The 19428-nt window shown below is 42.1% G+C and overlaps 1 protein-coding gene across 2 annotated transcripts in view; it reads left to right on the top strand.

The window, feature by feature from the left end:
- The window catches only part of CEPT1 (choline/ethanolamine phosphotransferase 1), a 365449-nt gene extending 359894 nt beyond the window's left edge, over positions 1 to 5555 (top strand). For both annotated transcript variants that reach the window (XM_086923091.1, XM_086923089.1), the window contains exon 9: positions 4612 to 5555. In XM_086923091.1, coding sequence (XP_086779217.1) covers positions 4612 to 4731 — 120 coding nt within the window. In that variant the 3' untranslated portion in view covers positions 4732 to 5555. The remainder of the gene's footprint in view (positions 1 to 4611) is intronic.
- Positions 5556 to 19428: the final 13873 nt, after the last annotated feature.

The following is a 19428-nucleotide window of genomic DNA, read 5'->3' as shown; positions in this document are numbered from 1 at the left end:
GTGCATGAGATCCGCCTTTTCCAAAAACGCTTCAAGATCTTGCTCTGCTTTTTTTAAAAACACAAGGATTTGCTGAACAATCTGTCCCTTTTTCCAGACCTTTTGGGTCAATCGAGTACAAAAGACTGGGTGGTTTGGTTCTTTTTTTTTTTTTTTAAATTTTTGGAAACCTTTATTGTGCAACATAAGCATACAGGTACGGGCCCACAACCATTCTGGCCAGCCTCGAAATAGAGTGGTAGCACAAAAAGCAAAGTTGAAACAGCTCAGCAGTCCCAGAGACGAAAAGCAGCAATTATCCGAAACATTACGTATGGGAAAAAGGGACCACTGAGTACAGGATAAATGAGGTTAATTTTTAAAAGTTTTAGGTAAGAAGGATCAGACGCATTCAATACACTTCAGGATAATAGCATATGTTACATTACATACTGGTCATTACCCGCCCCATGAACGTGGAACATCTTGACTAATGTTAGTGGTAGGACTAACAACAGAAACAGTAATCAGCGCTACACCTAGCCACCAAACTGACCCAAGAGAAAAAGGAAAAAGTGAGAAGAATCTAGAAAAGAGGGGAGAGAAATAAGGCCCATAGAAACTAAAACGAAACAGAAAACCCGCCCCAAACCCCCACCCCGCACGCATGCAGAGGCTACGGCCTACCCCCCCCCCCCTAGCAGTGTGCCTGTCGCCCAAAAACCGAGACCCGAAATTTAGATTCAGAGAAGGGAAAAGGGAAAAGAAAAAAGATGTAAAAAAGAATGGAGGAGGAAGACCATCAACAGATATAGTTTCAGCTGCCCACCCCCGGACCCCGCAACCGATAAGATACCAACGGTCGATTTAGGCAATGTCCCGCTTGTCCCACCTAGTCCCAGCAATATGAGCATTAGCAATCCAAGAAACATCCTCAACCTTGCCCCCTGCGATCAAGTTGGTCGATGGAGTCCAGCAGTCCAGCCGCCATCGTGGATGGTAGAGGCGCCCGGGATGGCCAATACAGAATGGGGAGTCGTCCACCAAAGTCTACCAAGACCACCGCTGCGTGTCCGAGAACGATACAAAAAGGATCAAGGCAAAGCAGTAATCCCCCGGAAGCAGCAGGCCAGAGCGATAACACCAGCTCCAGGAAAGGATGAAGAGGCACGCCACCAGAACACAAAGGAGTTGCCAAACATGGCGTCCGGGGACGATACACCAACCATTGCATGAAACCACGAACACCAGACCTCTTCCGGACCACTGCGGTCAGCACTTCTGCGGAATCAGAATCGTGATCTTCCAACGCCTTCATATGCACCTGGGTAGGCAGTTCACTGTGGTCTGGTGCAGGGTGTGGCGCAGTGTGCAGCACTTGAGGGCAACCACGGCCAACGGGAGTAATAGCATCAAGCCGGCTCCCCAGATCTCGGGCATTATCATGAAGGGCAGCTCGTACAGCCTCTAGAGCGCCCAGGACATCCCAGATCCCCAGCGGTGTCTCAGGAAGAGAGGATGCAGCAGTGCTCTTCACCCAAGGCTCACGGACGTGTAGCAGCTCTTGAAGCCGGTCGCCATCTTCACTCGTTAACAGCAGATCACTCCGCCGATAATCCGCAAAGTACAGCCGGGCCAGAGACATGGGGGCAACTGACTGCATTGCGTTACCACTCACGGAGCTGATACGATGTCGACAAGTATCCGGACTCTCGGTCGTGGTCTGAAGTCTCCACTTTCAAGCGCTGAATGCGCGATGCATAAAATGGCGTCCGTTACAGAGCAGGGGTAACAAAGAAACTGTGCAGGCCATTTCCAAGCCGGGAAACGATACAATGTATTTTCCATAGGTACAATGTGTCCAGGCGTGCAAGATCGCAGGGCGGAATGAATCGCTGCAGCGAGAGGCACAGCGCGACAGTCTCTCACCGGCCGATCGACTCCGCCTCTTCTGTGATGGCCGCTGTTGTTGTGGCCGGGTCCGGCCGTCCCTCACAGACAAAGACCCGGTCTCTCTGCCTCGAAGGGCCGGGGAAGAAGAGAGGACGTTTCACCACCGATATCGCCTGTAACGAGCCGGGAAACACACCATTGTATTCGGGATAGTTTCCCCGTTCCACTAGCTGGGCTCAAATGCAGGATAGAGTGCAGGATGCTGGAGGGAAGCGTGAAGGTCGGCGGAGCCGAGAGTCTAGGCGGCCATCGCGGTTGCAGGCTAAGCTCCTCCGGTGGTTTGGTTCTTAAAATCACTGAATGTCCCCACCTATCCAACTCAATGACCTTTGTTCAAAACCGTCCGAGTGATTTGACTCCTTTTGATCAGATAGTACTCATGCCACTGTGGTGATAGGGTTGATTTGTGGATCACCGGAGTACTACCTCCAGTTTGCTTAGGAGCTACAAAATGTCTTTGTTGCTGTATCTTAACTGGGTTATTTTCATGGGAGATTTGAATATTCAAAGTGAAATGATTTATCAAAAATGTGAGATTGTGCAGGGCCTATGTTTTGTCCTTCCCTCCTATCCTTTCCATGCAGCCAGTTGGCGAGAAGCAGCGTTTCTAGGTCTCAAAATTACTTAATTGGTCACTGTTACTCACAAGGTTAAAAGTGATGGCACTTCAGAAGGACATGGTTTGTAAGTAAGCAAATGTCGGGTTTTCTTTTTATATATATAATCAGGATAAAGCAAGATTGTCGTGGGAGACAATGGCCCTTACAATGAAATGCTGGGCCAATATTTCAGCACAGGCCAGAAGTTTGTGGCTCATTGAATAACTGAGAGAGGTCTAGAGAGGATGGAGGCACTGTGAACAGCAGTATAGGAAATTCGGCTTCAATAAAGAAATGGTAGTATGGAGAATGGTACGTACGGTACTTCAGAAAATGATATTCTGAACAAAAGGAATGTACAGCATCTGTTGTGAAAGCTATGAACCAATCTGCTTCTTTTTCCGTTATTCAGACAACTAACCTCTTCTATGTGTATAGTGTTGACTCTACCTAAGACCACAAAGTCTCTTTGCTCTTCCAGGAGAAAAGTGTTCCAATGATCCAATAGGAAAAGTCCAGCCTGACTTGTCAGGCCAGGTTCAGCTCCCTCTGACCAGCAGCATAAGGAATCCCAGACTGGCTTCAGCCTTCTGGAGCCTCCTCCGTATCGCGCAGCTTGAGTCCTGTGGTACAGTGAGCAAGGTACTCCCATTTGAGCATACCCATTTCACTTGCGGGACGACCAAGGAGGAATATGTATCAGACAGTGAGATACCTTGATGAAAGCGTAATTACAGGGTCCACCCCCTCAGCTGATCTCAGGTTGGCGATTAGCTACTGTCGCAGAAAATCTAACTGCAACATGAAGTTTTCCTAGTGGGTTGTAAGTACGATCCACTCACTAGCTGCATGTCTTAGTGTGCATGCATGCGCATATCAGTCCTGAAGAAAGCCATTTGACCCTACTGGGCACATTAGATCATGGCTGAAACAAGTAGACCAATCTCAGGATACGAAGGATCAAAATAATATCCTTCTCCTATCCACCACCTTTTAACATTGAGCAATACTCTCTATAATAAAATTAAATGTATGCAAACGAGATTGAGCAAATTTTAAATCGCACCTCACCTAAGCACGCAACCAGCTCCGCTGTAATCTGGCTTCGTAGCACACCCTGGGAACATTCGGTGATCAGGGTGGGAACTCCATGATGAGGCATTTCACCTACTAGGTAGGTGAGTGAGGGTTCTTTTTCAAAGCCTGATGTTTTCCAGGCCGTACATACTCCAGGTACATCTTCCGTAATCTAGGTTAAATGTGTGCCTTCTGAGTGCCTGTTCTTATTGTTTAGATATATTTACTTGGGAAGAGGAACGGGTTTCCTGACTTCATTGCTCTTAAGTGGTTGAGTCCCTATTGGATGAGGACCATGACTGATTTGCATATGGTGGATTCTGTATGAGCCGGTGTGGCGGCAAAAATAAAATGATGGACTAGATTGTGACACAGTAATCCTCAGTGGCTGAGGTTAATAGAAGCAATACACCCATCACTTTGTTTTCTTTAGATATGAGACCAGCTATGTATGCTTACCATCCTTGTAAAAATGTATAATTCGTTTACCTTGACTTTACTATTGCATTTGAAAATGTGACAACCCTTTTTCTGTGCTTACTCTGTTTTGTTAAAAACGAAAGAAGCCTTTCAAAACGGAAAACGTTGATAATCAATGAGAATGCTACTTAAAGAGCAATATTGAGAAAATGGATAGATCGGACTGGCTGTGGGTTGAGTATAGAGTTTGAGTTACTTATTTGAAATACTTTGAGGCAAATCAGAGGATTCATCGAGAGAATACCTATCCCCATAGGTGGAAGAGTGGTCTAATGTTGCTGAGATGGAAAATGTTGGGGTGCAATGTACATGACTAAAAGTATGGTATGTGATTTTACCTCTTAATAAAAAATAAACGTTAAAAATAAAATGCCTAAACTAGGCGGTAATATTCAGCGACTTAAGAGCTAAGTCACCTCATGGTGGGAGGGAGGTTCTTATGTGCGCAATTAAGTATTTTCTTTTCTTATTGATCTACAAATGATCATTGTTAGAATTAATTTCATTTTTCTTCCTATTGTAGGTTCTTTCGCTGATCGATCTTATCCGTTACTGTGTCAGCGTCTGCAATCAGATTGCATCTCATCTTCACATTGAAGTGTTTAGAATTAAGATCACATCTACCCACTCTAATCATCATTGACCGCCATCATGAACTAAAATAGGAAATCTCGTCAAGAATGAATGTAAACGTCAAAACAATAAGGAAAACGGAGTGACTAAGAACAAACCTAATTTATAATCAATGTTGTGCAGCTTTATTCTACAATTTTATTCTTATTGGTAACCCTTCTTAATTATCCTTCTGTAAATGGGTGAATGAAATATACTCAGTAACACTTACTGTTTATGTACTTACACCGAGTGTGTGCGCAGGAGAGCATGCAGATAAGTACAAATTTATCTCTAAAAATAACATTTAATTCTGAATAAATTGTCCGAAATAAAGAGGCATCTAACAGAAGAGTATTTTAATTTAAAACATAAATGCCAAAAATTCTAGTTGCTTTATAGTTTTATTTCATTCTCACCTTTTGGTGAAATTCAAATTGTTTGTCTATTTTGAAGCCTCTTTGCAAAGGAGATTAGATTGTGAAACAGAGATACCTCACTCGTTTGTGTCTCTGATGTAACTGTGGGACTGACCGAGTTGAATTAAAATCCAATGTGTTATACGCCCTTTGTTTTTTGTTTACAAAATGTGACATCATTGATGGAAATCATATATAAAGCTGTGGAAACAAACATTATGATGGCCTTTTTGATGGTGCTATCAGGATGCAATGCAGTGCGGTATCTGTGTCAATTATTTTTATTTTTTTAATAAATATATTATCTAACATGCTTCTTAATTCTCATTTATTTTGTGTAAAGGCTTTATAACAAATTTTTCTGCTTATTTTTTTGTATAGAATGTAAGCAAAGTGCAATTCTGCTCTATAATAAATACGAACGTTCTAAGAGCCATCATGTTTTTTTTCTATGCATGTGCCACCATCAATGCTTTTTTCTTTTTTTTTTTTTTTTTAATTTAAAGAATTGGTCCGATATGAAAGAAATTTCTCATGTCAAAAATTCAAATATCATTGACACTCCTCGCTTATATCTGCTCGTATAGTTACAGAGGTTAACTTACTTTCAAGCATTTTTACATCTCATTTAATAAAAATAAAAATCCACAATCTGGTATTAGTAGAAAGGCAAGCAAATGTTGATGCCTTTAGTGTATGCAGATTGTCATGGTGCCATTACATGATTGTATTGAGTGCCTTTTTTTTACTTTTCATATAACTCTTTATGATTAACACCCTTTTTGTTGCGTTGAAGTGAATTACACCAGATTCTATGCTCTTCCCACTGAGGAAGTCTGGCAACATATGATCAGTGAGCTGGCGTCTGGATCCATGGTGTGTGCTCACCTGGGGGTGTCGAGTGAGCAAGGAGACCTAAAACTCTAAACTTCATGAGCATTCAAGGTATTTGTTTCAGGGGACACCATAGGTGCATGCATCATGTAGCCACTGCTTGGACAGAGCGTTCAAGATTGCTATACCTATGCTGTGTGAAGAAAGCAACAGAACTCACATTAACTGCAATTCTCAAGATACTGCGTGCCATCTTGGTCCTCTGGGTAGAAGTTCCTTGTGATGAATAACATTCAGTGCCTTTAATATGTGTGTGTATGTTATGTTACAAATAAAGGACTATGTGAATTTAGGATACTTCAATTCAAAGATTAGAGTCCCAGTCTGGTGCTGGTAATTATACAGACTCAAAAACATTTTATACTCCTGGCTATTCTACATAGTGTACCTAATAATTATCCCTTTCTTTTAGCTCTAGGAAATTATACCATTGTTAGCAACCTCAGTGAATGGGTAATGTAGAGATTACTGAGAGGTATATGATGAGACTTAGAGCCTGCTTCTGATGCGGTTAGGAAAGCATTCCCACCTAGAGCCTGATTCTGATGTGGTTAGGAAGGCCTCCTAACAGCATTTGCTCCTTCCAAATCGGATCGGGAACGTGTCTTCCCAACCGAGGGCCCAATTATGATGCTGTTAGGAACATATGCTCCCATTGAAGTTGATGGGAGTCCAACCAAATTATATTGGGAAGTATCCGGATGCATCATACTCAGTCGGTAGAACTCTCCCGATCCGAGTGGGTTGGAAACCATTTCCAAACCGATTCGGTCGGGAAGCTTTCCAACCGCATCAGAATCGGGCCCATAGTAGAATCCGTAAATTGTAATCTTGCTGACTATGATTTAAAAGTTCAGTCTCTTTTAGATATCGATACTGCCACAGTGAAGGTTGAGACTGGCATTCATATCAGGTGAGGTGGAGATATTTGGTGACTCTGAATGTGTTCCATTCCTCGCATCTACTGCTGAAAGGCATACTAATGCTTTGCATGGCCACTAGTGTATCCAGCGCAGTGAGAATAGTACCATAATTTCTTTCAAATCACATTACCAGGCTAAAGCAACTGTGACAGCTGGCAGGTTTTCCGAGCCAAAGGAGCCGGGTCAATAATACCAGAGGTATCCTCAAATGTTTTTATTGTATAAAAGGAATTTACGTCAGAGTATTGAGCAGATGGAGGCAGTTGTCATCTGATAGTTCCTTTCACCCTGCTTCAAGTAAAAAAATTAATTATTGATTTATTGCTGTTTTTTTAAGGTTTTTATGTTTTAAAAATTGTTTATTATACACCTAATGAAAGTTTACCACAACCCTCGCCCGCCACTCCACTCTTGATTTCTTGAATTTCGATTGGCCACTGTTTCATATCAGAAGCTCTCTGTAACCCTAGTCACTCCATCATTAATATCAGGTCCTCACAAAATCTCCTTTGTGTTTTTGACTCTCTTGCAGTTTTCTGAACATGATTTTTATAGGTTCGTGTAGCTCTGTCTCTCTCTGGTCATGTCCAAAAGTGCTTTAAAGCAGTTGCAAACTGCATAGCGTGCAATCACATAAAATAGTTCCCTCTCACTGCTTTCAGTACCACTGTACTTTTGTGCAGCCTCGTGCCAAGAACATTTAGTTTCTTTTTTTTTTTCTCAGCGTTTATCAACTTTTCCTTCATTTTCAGTTTTTTCTGTGTACTATATATAAACAAACTTGTATGTAATTAGTATTCCTAATAATGTTGTTGCTACTGTGTAGGCGATGCCAGAGAACCCTCCCAATGGTTGCCTCCGAGGCCCAAGTCTACCTTTTGGTTCTCCCTCAGTTTCTGAATCTTTCTCTGTTTTAATTGTGTGCACAATTCTGATAATACCAATCCGCACACAACTTTTGTAGTTATTCTGATATTCCTTTGTGCTATCTGTATGATTTTAAAGCTATAGTTGTTACATTGCCTGTCATTATTTGGCGCAAAGCCACACTACCTCAAGTGGCATTTTATAGTAGGTTTTATTTACAGCTCATTTATTCAAAGCATTCTATCTTGATATTCAAGTTAGACTATGTACCTGAGGTGCCTCAGAATCCATAGGTGCCTTCTTTAGGAAAGTGCTTGATTTTCCAATTTTTGTGTGCTGCATTTAGAAATGAAAAGGACAACCCTTAGGCCATTAATCAACCTTTTTCAAAGGGCACACGTACAAAAATAATGTATCATTTTTGAGCTGTTGCATGAATCGCATACCTTTTTAATCCAACAGATTAGTTTTAAAGTATCCTGCCATGAAACGGCCTTCGTAATATTTATAATTAAAGCCTCATGTTCCGAAGCGCGGCTGTGTTGTATGTCGATTTAGATTCCGTATGCATTTCCCGATTCATGCCATTATATAGGTACATTTTACATTGCCCAAATATAGGCATATATATCCAGTCCTTATTTAGGCATAGTCCATGCAACCCAAATACAGGCATGGCTACTTCCATCCGTTCATCTACGTCACAACAAGTTCTTGGAAAACTAGAGGCTTAAGCTGTTTGGGACTTCCTCTTGCTTGGATATTGATTTCTCCAAGAAGTCATTAATTATGCATGAACATCTATTCCTTAGGGGTTCACTCATCACGTTCATGTGCCCGACTTTACGTCAATGCTGGCATTCCTAAACACCTTCAAGGTATAAATATACCTTCACTTGCTATGGCAAAGCATGGTGTGGTTCGGTGCAGTTCAACTACCTACTTGCACGACGCAGCTCTCCACAGCAAGTATCGAAGGAAGCCAACTCTCAAGCTGACGCACTGACTAGACACTGTCATCCTCCTGCCGAGAATCCAGCTCCAGTGTTTCTAACTCCCCTTGTGGGGTGTTGGGAAATCGAGTCCAGGGAAAGAGATGTCAACCTCTCTCATTCTAAAGGTATGGAGCTGATTAGAACCTAGAGAAACCTTTGGCAATTCTTGGCAGAACCAAAACTTATGCTAGGGCAGCACCTACTACTTCCCTCGTACGAGACCTAGGTTAGGTACACTGGGGTAGACTTATTTTAGCAGCACCAGTTGAGTATTTTAACCTGTGTTATTTATGTATGTATTTTTATATATATATATATGTCATAGCAACAGACAATGCTATTACAGTATTATTTTATATTACTGTTTACGCTGTACGCATTATACTTCGCATTCTGTCTAACGATTGTAGCAGTTTATATCTCTTGCATGAGAAATAAGACTGTTCAATAAATCCCTTTTATTGAAACGCCCGTCTCTCTATTTCTATGCAACTCTGTAGAAACAAAGCACGCACGATTGACTTAGTCAAATAGTTATCTGTTGTTTCCACGACTCTGAAGAGATCGTATCAATTCTAGGGGAAACAAAGTTGTCATGTTTATGCGGTTGTCGGAGACTAATCCCTTCTTGTTCATTCGTGAAAGTTTCTAGTGACCTCTGAGTTAGCTGGTACACGCACAATTAAGTTTAAAATACTCAATAGAGACATACTGACCTGAGTCCTATGTCAAAGCTATAGTGTATATTATTCCAATGCGCAGAGCCTATTGGGAATATAGAAACTACACAACAGCTGGAGTTATGGCTTACCACTTAAGACTCTGAGTTAGGGGCAGTGATACTCCAAACCTGTTTGTGCAAAGTCAATCTCAGTGAAGGAAAGGCCGGTGGCCCTAGAAAAATGGTTGCTCTGTCTGGAACTTGGCCTCGTGTGCATGGGGAACACACTGTGAGAACGTGATCAGACAACGAATTCTCACATAGTTTTTAAAGTATGCTGAACATTTCAAGCAACTGTCTAAACGTTTTTTGTACGGTTTCATTACATTTGAGGTTTTACCTATGACAGAAATGTATTAGTAGTATGAGTCCTAACGTACAAATCCCCCCTGTTCTATGAGTAAAGCATTAGTTCTACAAATGCTTTTTAGACTGCTAATGTAAGTATTAATGTTTGCCTATTACCTTGCAGTGAGACAAGGGTTAAATGGAAACTGCAACTCATCCTCTTCAGAGAGTGTATAGTGGCAAAGTTTGAGATACTTCAACTACTCATAAACGTGTTGGTGGACATACATGTATGGTTCGCATATGTTGTATGTTTAGTTTTCGGAATTAGAAGTTCCACATCAGAGTATAGAAGCATCATCATCTGGATTTTAGTACAGATCTTTTCTGATTCACCTGAGTAGTCACATGGTTTGGTCCCTATTGCAAAAGGATTTTGATGCTGGAAAGCATTTTATCCACAGGCTGGATTTAGTTTTCTTTTTTTAGGATGGTTCCAGGGCATAAATGGGTGCCCATCTTCAGTCTTAAGTGCTTGTGATCCACACATTCAAAGGTGCCATTTTGTAACGTTTTTTTAAAAACCATACTTTATTGATTTTACAGAGTGACACATCTAGTGTGCACGTGAAAATGATGGCTACGCATAGGCAGAGCAACGAATATTAAGCAGAAGAAAAAAAGTTCAGATTAGATACATTCAAGAAATAGGCTGTAACCTATGCTAGGCAACAGTATTATAGCACCTACATGCAAGTGAGGATTTATCAAAAGTTAATTGTCATTCAATGACAGTATGTTAACATTATAACTCGAAAGAACATTTCTAAGTAACCCACCCCCCTCCCTTCCATCTGGCTCACCCCATTATCTTTTAGCATATTACGAGCTCAGCTTGGCTCCAAAATTCTCCACTCCGGAGGATTCAATCATTCAGCAATGCATTTTCATCACCACCAGGTTGTTCGGCCGACTGCTTGGGTGGCTGGGCATGGCTGTATGTCAGGGTTGGGGAACTAGTGTTTTATTTGTGTTGTGGAATAGGGGGTTCAATTGTCTTAAGTGCCTCAAGCATTAGAGTCTATTCCATGGAGATCAGTGTTTTTCTTCTGCCCCTATATTTTTCTCTCCTGATGGCTGCACTTTCTGCATTGCACCATCGGACTGCTCCCCATTCCATGAGTGTAGTGTTGGGGGAAGGGCCGACTTCCACCTCATAGTGTTGGAGTGCTACGCTAGAAGTAGGGCCAAATCAGCAAATCGGAGCTGTACTTTCTGTGACCTGGGGCATCAGTGAAGGCCCAATAGACTCCGCTCTGCTGTGTCCCAGCCAGAGATGTCTGTGATGTCTTCCAAAGTGTGGGGGACCTCAGACCAGAATCTCCCAAGACGTGGGCATGTCCATAACATGTGAATTATGTCTGCATCCCCTGTCTGGCATCTTGGGCAGGAAACCTGGGTGGTGGGGTACATGCGGTTAAGGCGTGTGGAGTGAGGTAGGCCCTGTGAAGAATCATATTTAGCTTGAATTTGGCGTTATAGTATAATTTTTTAGGTATTCTAGTAAAGCGGTCCAATCATTGTCCGTCAGATTCCTACCCAGGTCATACTCCCATTTTTCTCTGAATGTGGTGAGGGGGATACCCGCAGGTGCCCTGGTGCCCCTATAAAGCTATATAATGAGGTGGCCCCCATTACCCATAAGGTATACCGCGTATGTCAGGTCAAGTGTCGGAGGTTCTTAACCATTCGTTGCCCAGTGTTTCTTCACGTAATTGACATGGGCTGCATGCAATAGAAAGAGCGCTAGGTGCCTTGTGCTTGGGAGAAGTTCTCATGGTCCGCCAGTATCCCATCTGTAAACAGTGCCCCCACCGTGAAAACACCCTCACGTATCCATTTAAGTATACTATGCGAAGTGACCAGGCCTGTGGGTGTAGGTATCCCTAATAGTGGAATGTTAGGGGAGTGTTTGGCGCATGTATTGTAGCGCCTGCTTCCAATAGGTTCAGAAAAGGGGGTGGTGATGGGCAGAGAATCTGAATTAAGCAGAACACTCATACCCAGTCAACAGATCAGGGCTTGATCCATCACCGTTTTTTAGCTCACTGCACCATCCCAGCTCAGAACCTGGCTACATGCAAATTAGTCTGTCCCTGTCCCAGTGCATCATGGGAACAGGGCAGACCAAACTACCAAGCCAATTCTTTTACTGGAAAGGAAACAAGCTTCCGGGGACCGGTTTCTGGCATTACAGCCGTCTTCGGCACGGCTTGCTTGAATCCTGATGGTGCAGTGAGCAAGGGACTCATGTCTGAGCATACCCTTCCACGCTTATGGTGGACAAAACGATTCAGAAAAGGGGGTGGTGATGGACAGAGTATCTGAATTAAGCAGAACACTCATACCCAGTCAACAGATCCGGGCTTGATCCATCACCGTTTTTAGCTCACTGCACCATCCCAGCTCAGAACCTGGCTACATGCAAATTAGTCTGTCCCTGGCCCAGTGCATCATGGTTTATGATTTGTAGACATAGTTATGCCACTCTGTGGTTTTTATCTTTAAAATGTATCACTAATGGAGATACCAATATAGTAGCTGGCATAGGCACGGCAGTGGTATATGTAACATGATTTGAGATATGTGCAGGGTTAGTAAAATAATGCGACGAGGATCACTACATTTTTCTGTGGGGTTAACTAACTTATCCAGCAGGCAAAGCCAAAATATGCGGCATATTGCTGCACATTCTTTGATAGTATTATGTCATTGTTTTGTTATTTTTAAACGTAATAATGTCTTGGCAAAGATTTCACCTCCATTACATTTTAGCAACCAGATACAACAAGCATTTCCAATGCAATAGGTCTTGCATTTACGAGAGTTTACGCTATTGGCTTTGTAAATGACAATGCCTTTTATTTAAGTTTTATAAATCAACACATAAATAAAAGGCATTGTCATTTACAATGCTTATAGCTCAAACTCTCGTAAATTCAAGACCTAATGTATTGTAATTTCTTGTTTTGTTTGCTGTGGAGTGATCATTAAGAAAAACAATTTATAGGCACAGAAACATTGTGCGTGTGTCTGCACTAGAGTATTTACCAGCTCCCCCTCAAAACTATGCACTTATTTTACAAAAACCCAATTGTTTGAGCAGTGCATGAACTATGAGTTCATGGACTGCCACCCATGACTGGGTTGTATTGCAGAGTGCTATCGGCAAAATTGTACAACAGGATGAGAGGGTAACTGGAAATCTTCTATAAAACAGAACATATGAATAACTGAACATTAACGGCCCACCTTAGATTTATTTGGTGTGAATGTCTCCAAACAAGGAGTGACAAGAATCCCTTCCAAGGGCGAACAAGGTCACTGCAAGGAGAGGGCTTGGACCAAGGGCATAACATGTTCTTAAATCAGGATTATGGACACACAAGTAGCTTTAATGTGCTGAACATGCAACAGTTGTAGGTAACTGACCGAAAGAGGAGGAGAGCTGGCCGCAAGTACCAAGCATGCCTCGTCCATTCTGCCCCCCAGGCTGCAGCCCTCTTCTTACACACTTGTACATGCTACCAAACGAAGCACTGCATTTGTGTTCACAGACAGCACCAGCACCAAGACTCCTCATACGGGATCCGCTACTGGTCTGCACACCACTGATCTTTGCGCGGAACTCTAACAGCAACCATGCCATCACACCTGATGTTAACAGCAGTGCTAAACTCGCTGATATGTCTTGGCAGTGAGATGTGCAGTGGAAAAGGTTTCAGACCAGCACCAGAACCAAGATTCATCATACAGGAGTGCGCTACTGGTCTGCACACAGTTGATTTTCACGAGGAACGTTCCACTTTCACGGCACACTGGTTAATGTTTTAAGAGGTCAGCCATTTTTTCAAGCGGAAAGTGAGCAATGTGTGCGCCATTTAGGTGCTGCAGGCAGCTGAATGTGCCCTCTGTCCAGGGGCGGTTTGCCAATGCGGTCAGGCGGGCATGGGCCGATAGGCTGGTGCTTAAGTGCCAGCAGGGGGCGGCTTATTTTTGGGCCTCTGTCAACTGCCCACAGTGCGCGAAGAGGCCAGTTGTTGTGGCCTTTGGGCCATTCTCACCTAGTATTCAGTTCTCACCACGGTCCCCATGGGGCCAGCCTGTCCCCGAAGTGAAGCTGTGTCATTCACCTTTCACCTGACCTCTCCACCACCAGGACTTCACATTTAGGTCATAGTGGGAGGGGTTGGAGAGGGCATGAAAGCTGAAAGTCCTCGCTGGAAGGCGCGGCCAGGTGTTCTGACTATTTTCACCTCGATCTGGCAGGTTCAAATTTCATGAAGTTATGTACCCAGCACATGCCCAATTTATTTTGTGTACTTGTAGCTTGCACTTGCGGGAGGGATCCGGGTTTTTACCTAGTCATGTTTAACTCATCAATAATTTAGCGGAGATGATTTATTTGCCTGCTGCAAACACGATGTGTAACTTGCAGATCAAAGATTTCTGTGTTATGTCAAAAGGTCAATAGGTTACTGCTTAGACATCCTTTTGTTACTTGCAGCTTATAAGTTATAGTCACTGCCATTGAAATTATGTGGTAGGGAGGACCAAATTATGCGGCAGTTTACTAAATTTTGGGGCAAGAAAAGACAAGTTATGCAACTTTCTGATAGTAGTGTGTCATTATTTTGTCACTTTATAACATTGTCATCCCAGTCTGGAAAGCTTTTCACTTCATTAGTATCGGTTTACCAATCGAATACAGCAATAACAAATGAAAGACGACCAGTCAACATTTGAAAAGGGCCTGCCAATGTGCAGGAACAGGTGTCGCCAAGCTTTTTTGTAACTTTTTAAACTGACTGAGGTAGACACCATTTTTTCCTTAAAATCTGCATATTATTCTGTAGATGAAGAATTAAGTGGCAAATCCATATTACGCAGAAAATGCCATGGCTGCTGAATCACATAATTCCAGTGCCCCTAGTTATAATCCTTCCACTGCAGCACAGTGAGCTATGACCCAGTATCGTGGAGCTCCATGCAAACTGCAAAGCATAAAAACATATTTCATTTTTAATCGGTCCATCTTTATTTTGATATTGCTAAAAAAAGGTTCTTTGGGTTGTTCTAAAAGTCTCATTAGTGCATACAACCCCAACCACTGCGTTATGTTTTAATTCTGGTCTGTGTTTCACCAGGCCAAGCACTCCTAACCTATTATACCAACCAATATGGAAGATATGCTTCTTTTACACCATGTAACCATCATGGTCTTATGTAACATTTCCTATGAATTGATTTGCTCACTTGTATGTTTCCTCTTCTGTGTACAATATGTGAGTATTATGTAAATCGCTATGTCACCCTAAACTGGGAGACATAGTGCTATAATAGAAATTAAATAAGAAAATAAATGATGCATGTCCCTTACATACAGGGGTTAAACATAGTCATAAAGCTGCTTTGAAAATGGAATGGTGTAAAACTCGCTCTGCATTCCTGTGAGCAAGCAAAGCAAGCATGCCCAACTTCAAGGAAGTGTTATGGGGTGCCCACCCCAATTTTTTTTTTTAAAAAGAGGTTAAATATTGTATTTTAAAGTAGAATTTTCATTATAAACATGGTCAAAAACCATTGCCTCTCAAAGTGCATTTGCTAAATACTGAAGTACTTTAAAGATGTGCTAAGTCAATGAAAATGTTTTACCCCATTAATTTCTAAATGTGCAGCACATGGCCCTATATGTTAATAATGATCTCCATGTGTCAGGGCTAGAATTATTCTGTAAAGGATGGGTCCCATATGCACTCTGTTAATGGCATGCATTACATATTGTAGGCCAGTGGCATAATGTTGCCATTGACTGCATCCATATATATATATATGTGTGTGTGTGTGTGTCTGTAAATATATATGCACACACACACACACACGCATACATTCATACCATAGTGGTTGTTTCCATAATGCCCAAAAATATCATGAGTATGGTAGCATCAGCATTTTACTATAGGTGTCCCATATGCCAAGAATTATCTCCACTAGGTCAGTGCTGGCGTTTTACTACTGGCGTCCCATAGGCAACAAATTACCTCTAATGTGCCTGCATTTTCCCATGAGTGACGCATCCCATATGCCAAGAATTAAATCCAATATGCCAGTGCCTGTATTTTGCGATAGGTTTCCCTTGTACCAAGAATTATGCCCAGTATGTCGACACCAGCATTTTGCTTCAGCTGTTCCATATGCCAGGAGAATTACAGCTTGTTTACCTGCATTTTACCTAGGTACATTATGTACCAAGAATTATCGCCTTCACTTTTCTTCATTCTAACTCACAGTCTCTCTAGCTCACATTTACTTGCACTCAGGTTTCAGGTTTTAATGTCTTTATTTCGATAATAAAATCATAAAAGTCAAAAATGGAAAAACATTCATAAACAATTCAAAGGTCACCACATTGTACAAACTCTTATTAAAAAATCGGTTTAAATGTTATCAGATTTACAATAGGACTAAAATCCACAGTTAAAAAGTTATTAAACATTTGTAAGTGCGACAAGACATTAAATAAGACTAATCCTGAAAATGCAATTAACACATGCACAGAGAACACTTTGCACGTTACACATTGTGGTCATGAGGCGGTTAGATTCCTTCTAGCTCTGATTGCCCAGGCCCAACCTAAATACTTGGCCAAACATATCACAATAAAATCAGAGGTATTTGTTTTTAGGGCCCATATTGCATCCAAGGATTTTCTACATGTCAATCGTTTAAAAATGGGTTTTAACCACTTGGAACGGGGTTCTGTATATTGAGGACAGGCGAACAAAAAATGGCCCTCAGTTTCCTTGCAATCAGGACAACAGCTGCAAAGATTTGAGGAGGTAAAGGAATTCAAGGGTAATGAGCCCACCCGAAATTGATGATACAATTTTTTATCCAATGGCCTGGTAATAAGATCCCAGTATGTCTCACGGGCAGGATCCAGCTTAAAGCTTAAAAAGCGCCCCGTCAGGCCCTCAGAACTAGAGGCGTGTGCCAGGGAAAGGCGGGTTGAGGCCCAAAATAAATCCTTAAATTCCTTTTTCGAGGGGAAATTATTAGTGCCTGGGGAGACCCACAGATGGTTTAAGCCCATATCACACAGGCTTTTTCACCGAGCGAAGCCATGGGATTCGCTCAGACCCCCCCATGGCCTTCACCTCTGATAGCTCCTTTGCAAAAAGTACCAGATCCTCCGAAGTCCATAGGCGCCTCCAGGTGGACACTACTCTGTATCTTGCCATGTCCATTATTGGAAGACAGCCCATATCATGGCAAAGAGGGATCAGTGGGGTTGATTGGGGCAACCCTACCAGGTTACGGAGAAATCTACACTGAATTCTGTATAGACTCGAAAGGTCCATGAAACCCCATAGCTCTGCCCCTTTGCACTCACTTATTCCCACTCCCTCGGAGTCACGCCAGTCTCGGTTACACTATCACACATATACACAGCACACATACTCTCACACAACATTTTACATGGTTTTCCTATATTTACCTTCAGCTACCTGGCCTGTTGGGCTTTAGATAATGGTTTTGGATAGTCTATCAGGGCAGGTACACAGCTTCTTCCAGCCTCGAGAAGTGAAGCACAAAGTTGGAGTCCCCACAGTGATGCATAGGCTCTAGCTGTCAGTGTCTTGCTCATCTTGTCATAATGTAGGGTGTGGTGAATAAGGTTCCTGCCTACCCCTCTCCCCATGATGAGATGGGAGAGTATGATCTCAGCATGATTGATGGGTAGTCCTGGGAACAGTAGGGATTACCACAAAAGCACTCAGGGCTACATGTACCAGTGATACTACAGAATGGCTCTAATGGGGAGGTCTTGAGGCCCGGCAGGATCCAGAAGCCAGGCTATGACTTTGCTGCTCCTGGTCAATCTCGTCGATGACTGTTGCAGGTGCCTCTAATTGCCTTCGCCGGCTATTCTTTACTGCATCAGGCCGCAGCAAGGGTGGGCAATTTTTTAAATATACTAGCGAATAGGTTGTTATTAATTACTGGAATTATTTTTTAAAAAAAGGGGGCGAAACAAGGGCGAGTGCTACTGAAAAAAACTGGTTTTATCCTATGGAATCTGTATGTAGTGAATTGAGAGGAGGCATTTCAGAGCCGCTTTTTCTCTCGCTTGTAATTGTAGGTTCTTTTACCAGGGATCCTGACCTAACCCTTTTTGCCCCTTGGATTTGGACTAGATTTCTGATTGATATAATCAGTCGAAAACCTAGTAGATTTAGAGCAGGATTTTTACAACCTTGTACAAGACGTTGACTGAAAAAGTGTTCAGTTTTTACAGCTAGTGTTTCCAGACTTCACCAATGCTTCTGACCCTTCAAGCTTAAAAATGCTTAACACCTTCGCTGCTAGGCTTTTTTCCCCCCGGTGCTAAGCCTTTTTTTGGCTATTTGGGGGTAGTTCGCGCTTCGGCCCCTGTAACGTTTTGGCCACATGAGGTATCCGTGCCAAATTTGTGTCATTTTCTTCCAACATCATGGGGATTCTAAAGGTACCCAGGGTTTGTGGATTCCCCTGGAGGGGATGCAGAAATTAGCCAAAATACAGCAAATGTTTTTTTTTGGGGGGGGGGGGTACCGGGGGTTGAGAGAATAGGGAAAAAAGTGCTGTCAATGAAAGCGTCTATTTTTTTCCCTGCAAATGGTATCAACAAAGGGTTTGAGGGGCTGAGATTACCATTTTCCCAGCTTTTAGGGACAAGCAGACTTTTGTCAGAAAACCAACATTTTTTACACAGTTTTGGCATTTTACTGGGACATAGCCTATTTCTTTTGTGCTTTCAACCTTCTTCCAGTTAATGGTAGAAATGGGTATGAAATCTATAATGGATCCTCAAAAGCTATACATTTTAAAAAAGAAGACAAAAGTCTGAATTCAGCAAGGGGTCATTTGTGTAGATTCTTTGAGGTGTCTATAGAAACTGACAGTTGAATATAGGAAAAATTGAAAATTAGTTAAAAAAACAGCCATTTGTTTCAACGTTTTCACCTGTAACAACTTTTAATTATAACAGCTGTTTGAAAGTAATATACTGTTACATCCGCTGGACCTTTCTGGTTGTGGGGATATATAGGACTTGTAGGTTCACCAAATACCCGGCGAACCCAGAGCCAATAACTGAGCAGCGTCTTGCAATGGTTTTTTATTATGTATCGGGCATATAGTCATTAATTTGGGAAAATATATACATGGAAAAATTGGTATGAAAGACACCTATGTATTTCTGAAATTGGAACAAACTATAGAGTTTAGAAACGGTTGATATTTGCACATTTCCGAAATTGTGATGACCCATACTAGTATGATAATTATAGGAAATTTTTTCCAAAGTGACTTCTTTTTAGTCTCCCGATAAAAATGGAACCTCACTTGTGTGGGTACGCCTAATGCCCACGACAGAAAACTGCTCAAAATGCAACTTGAACACACTTTATTTTTAGAGTGAAAACTGACCCTTTTTGTGCAAAGTGCCTAGCTGTAGATTTTGAACCCTAGCATTGCTGGCACCTAGGGAAACCTAACAAACCTGTACATTTTTGAAAA

Source organism: Lissotriton vulgaris, chromosome 5 (assembly GCF_964263255.1).
Source record: "Lissotriton vulgaris chromosome 5, aLisVul1.2, whole genome shotgun sequence".
NCBI lineage: Eukaryota > Metazoa > Chordata > Amphibia > Caudata > Salamandridae > Lissotriton > Lissotriton vulgaris.
Note: the sequence above shows the minus strand (reverse complement) of the source record. Positions and strands in the feature narration are given on the sequence as shown.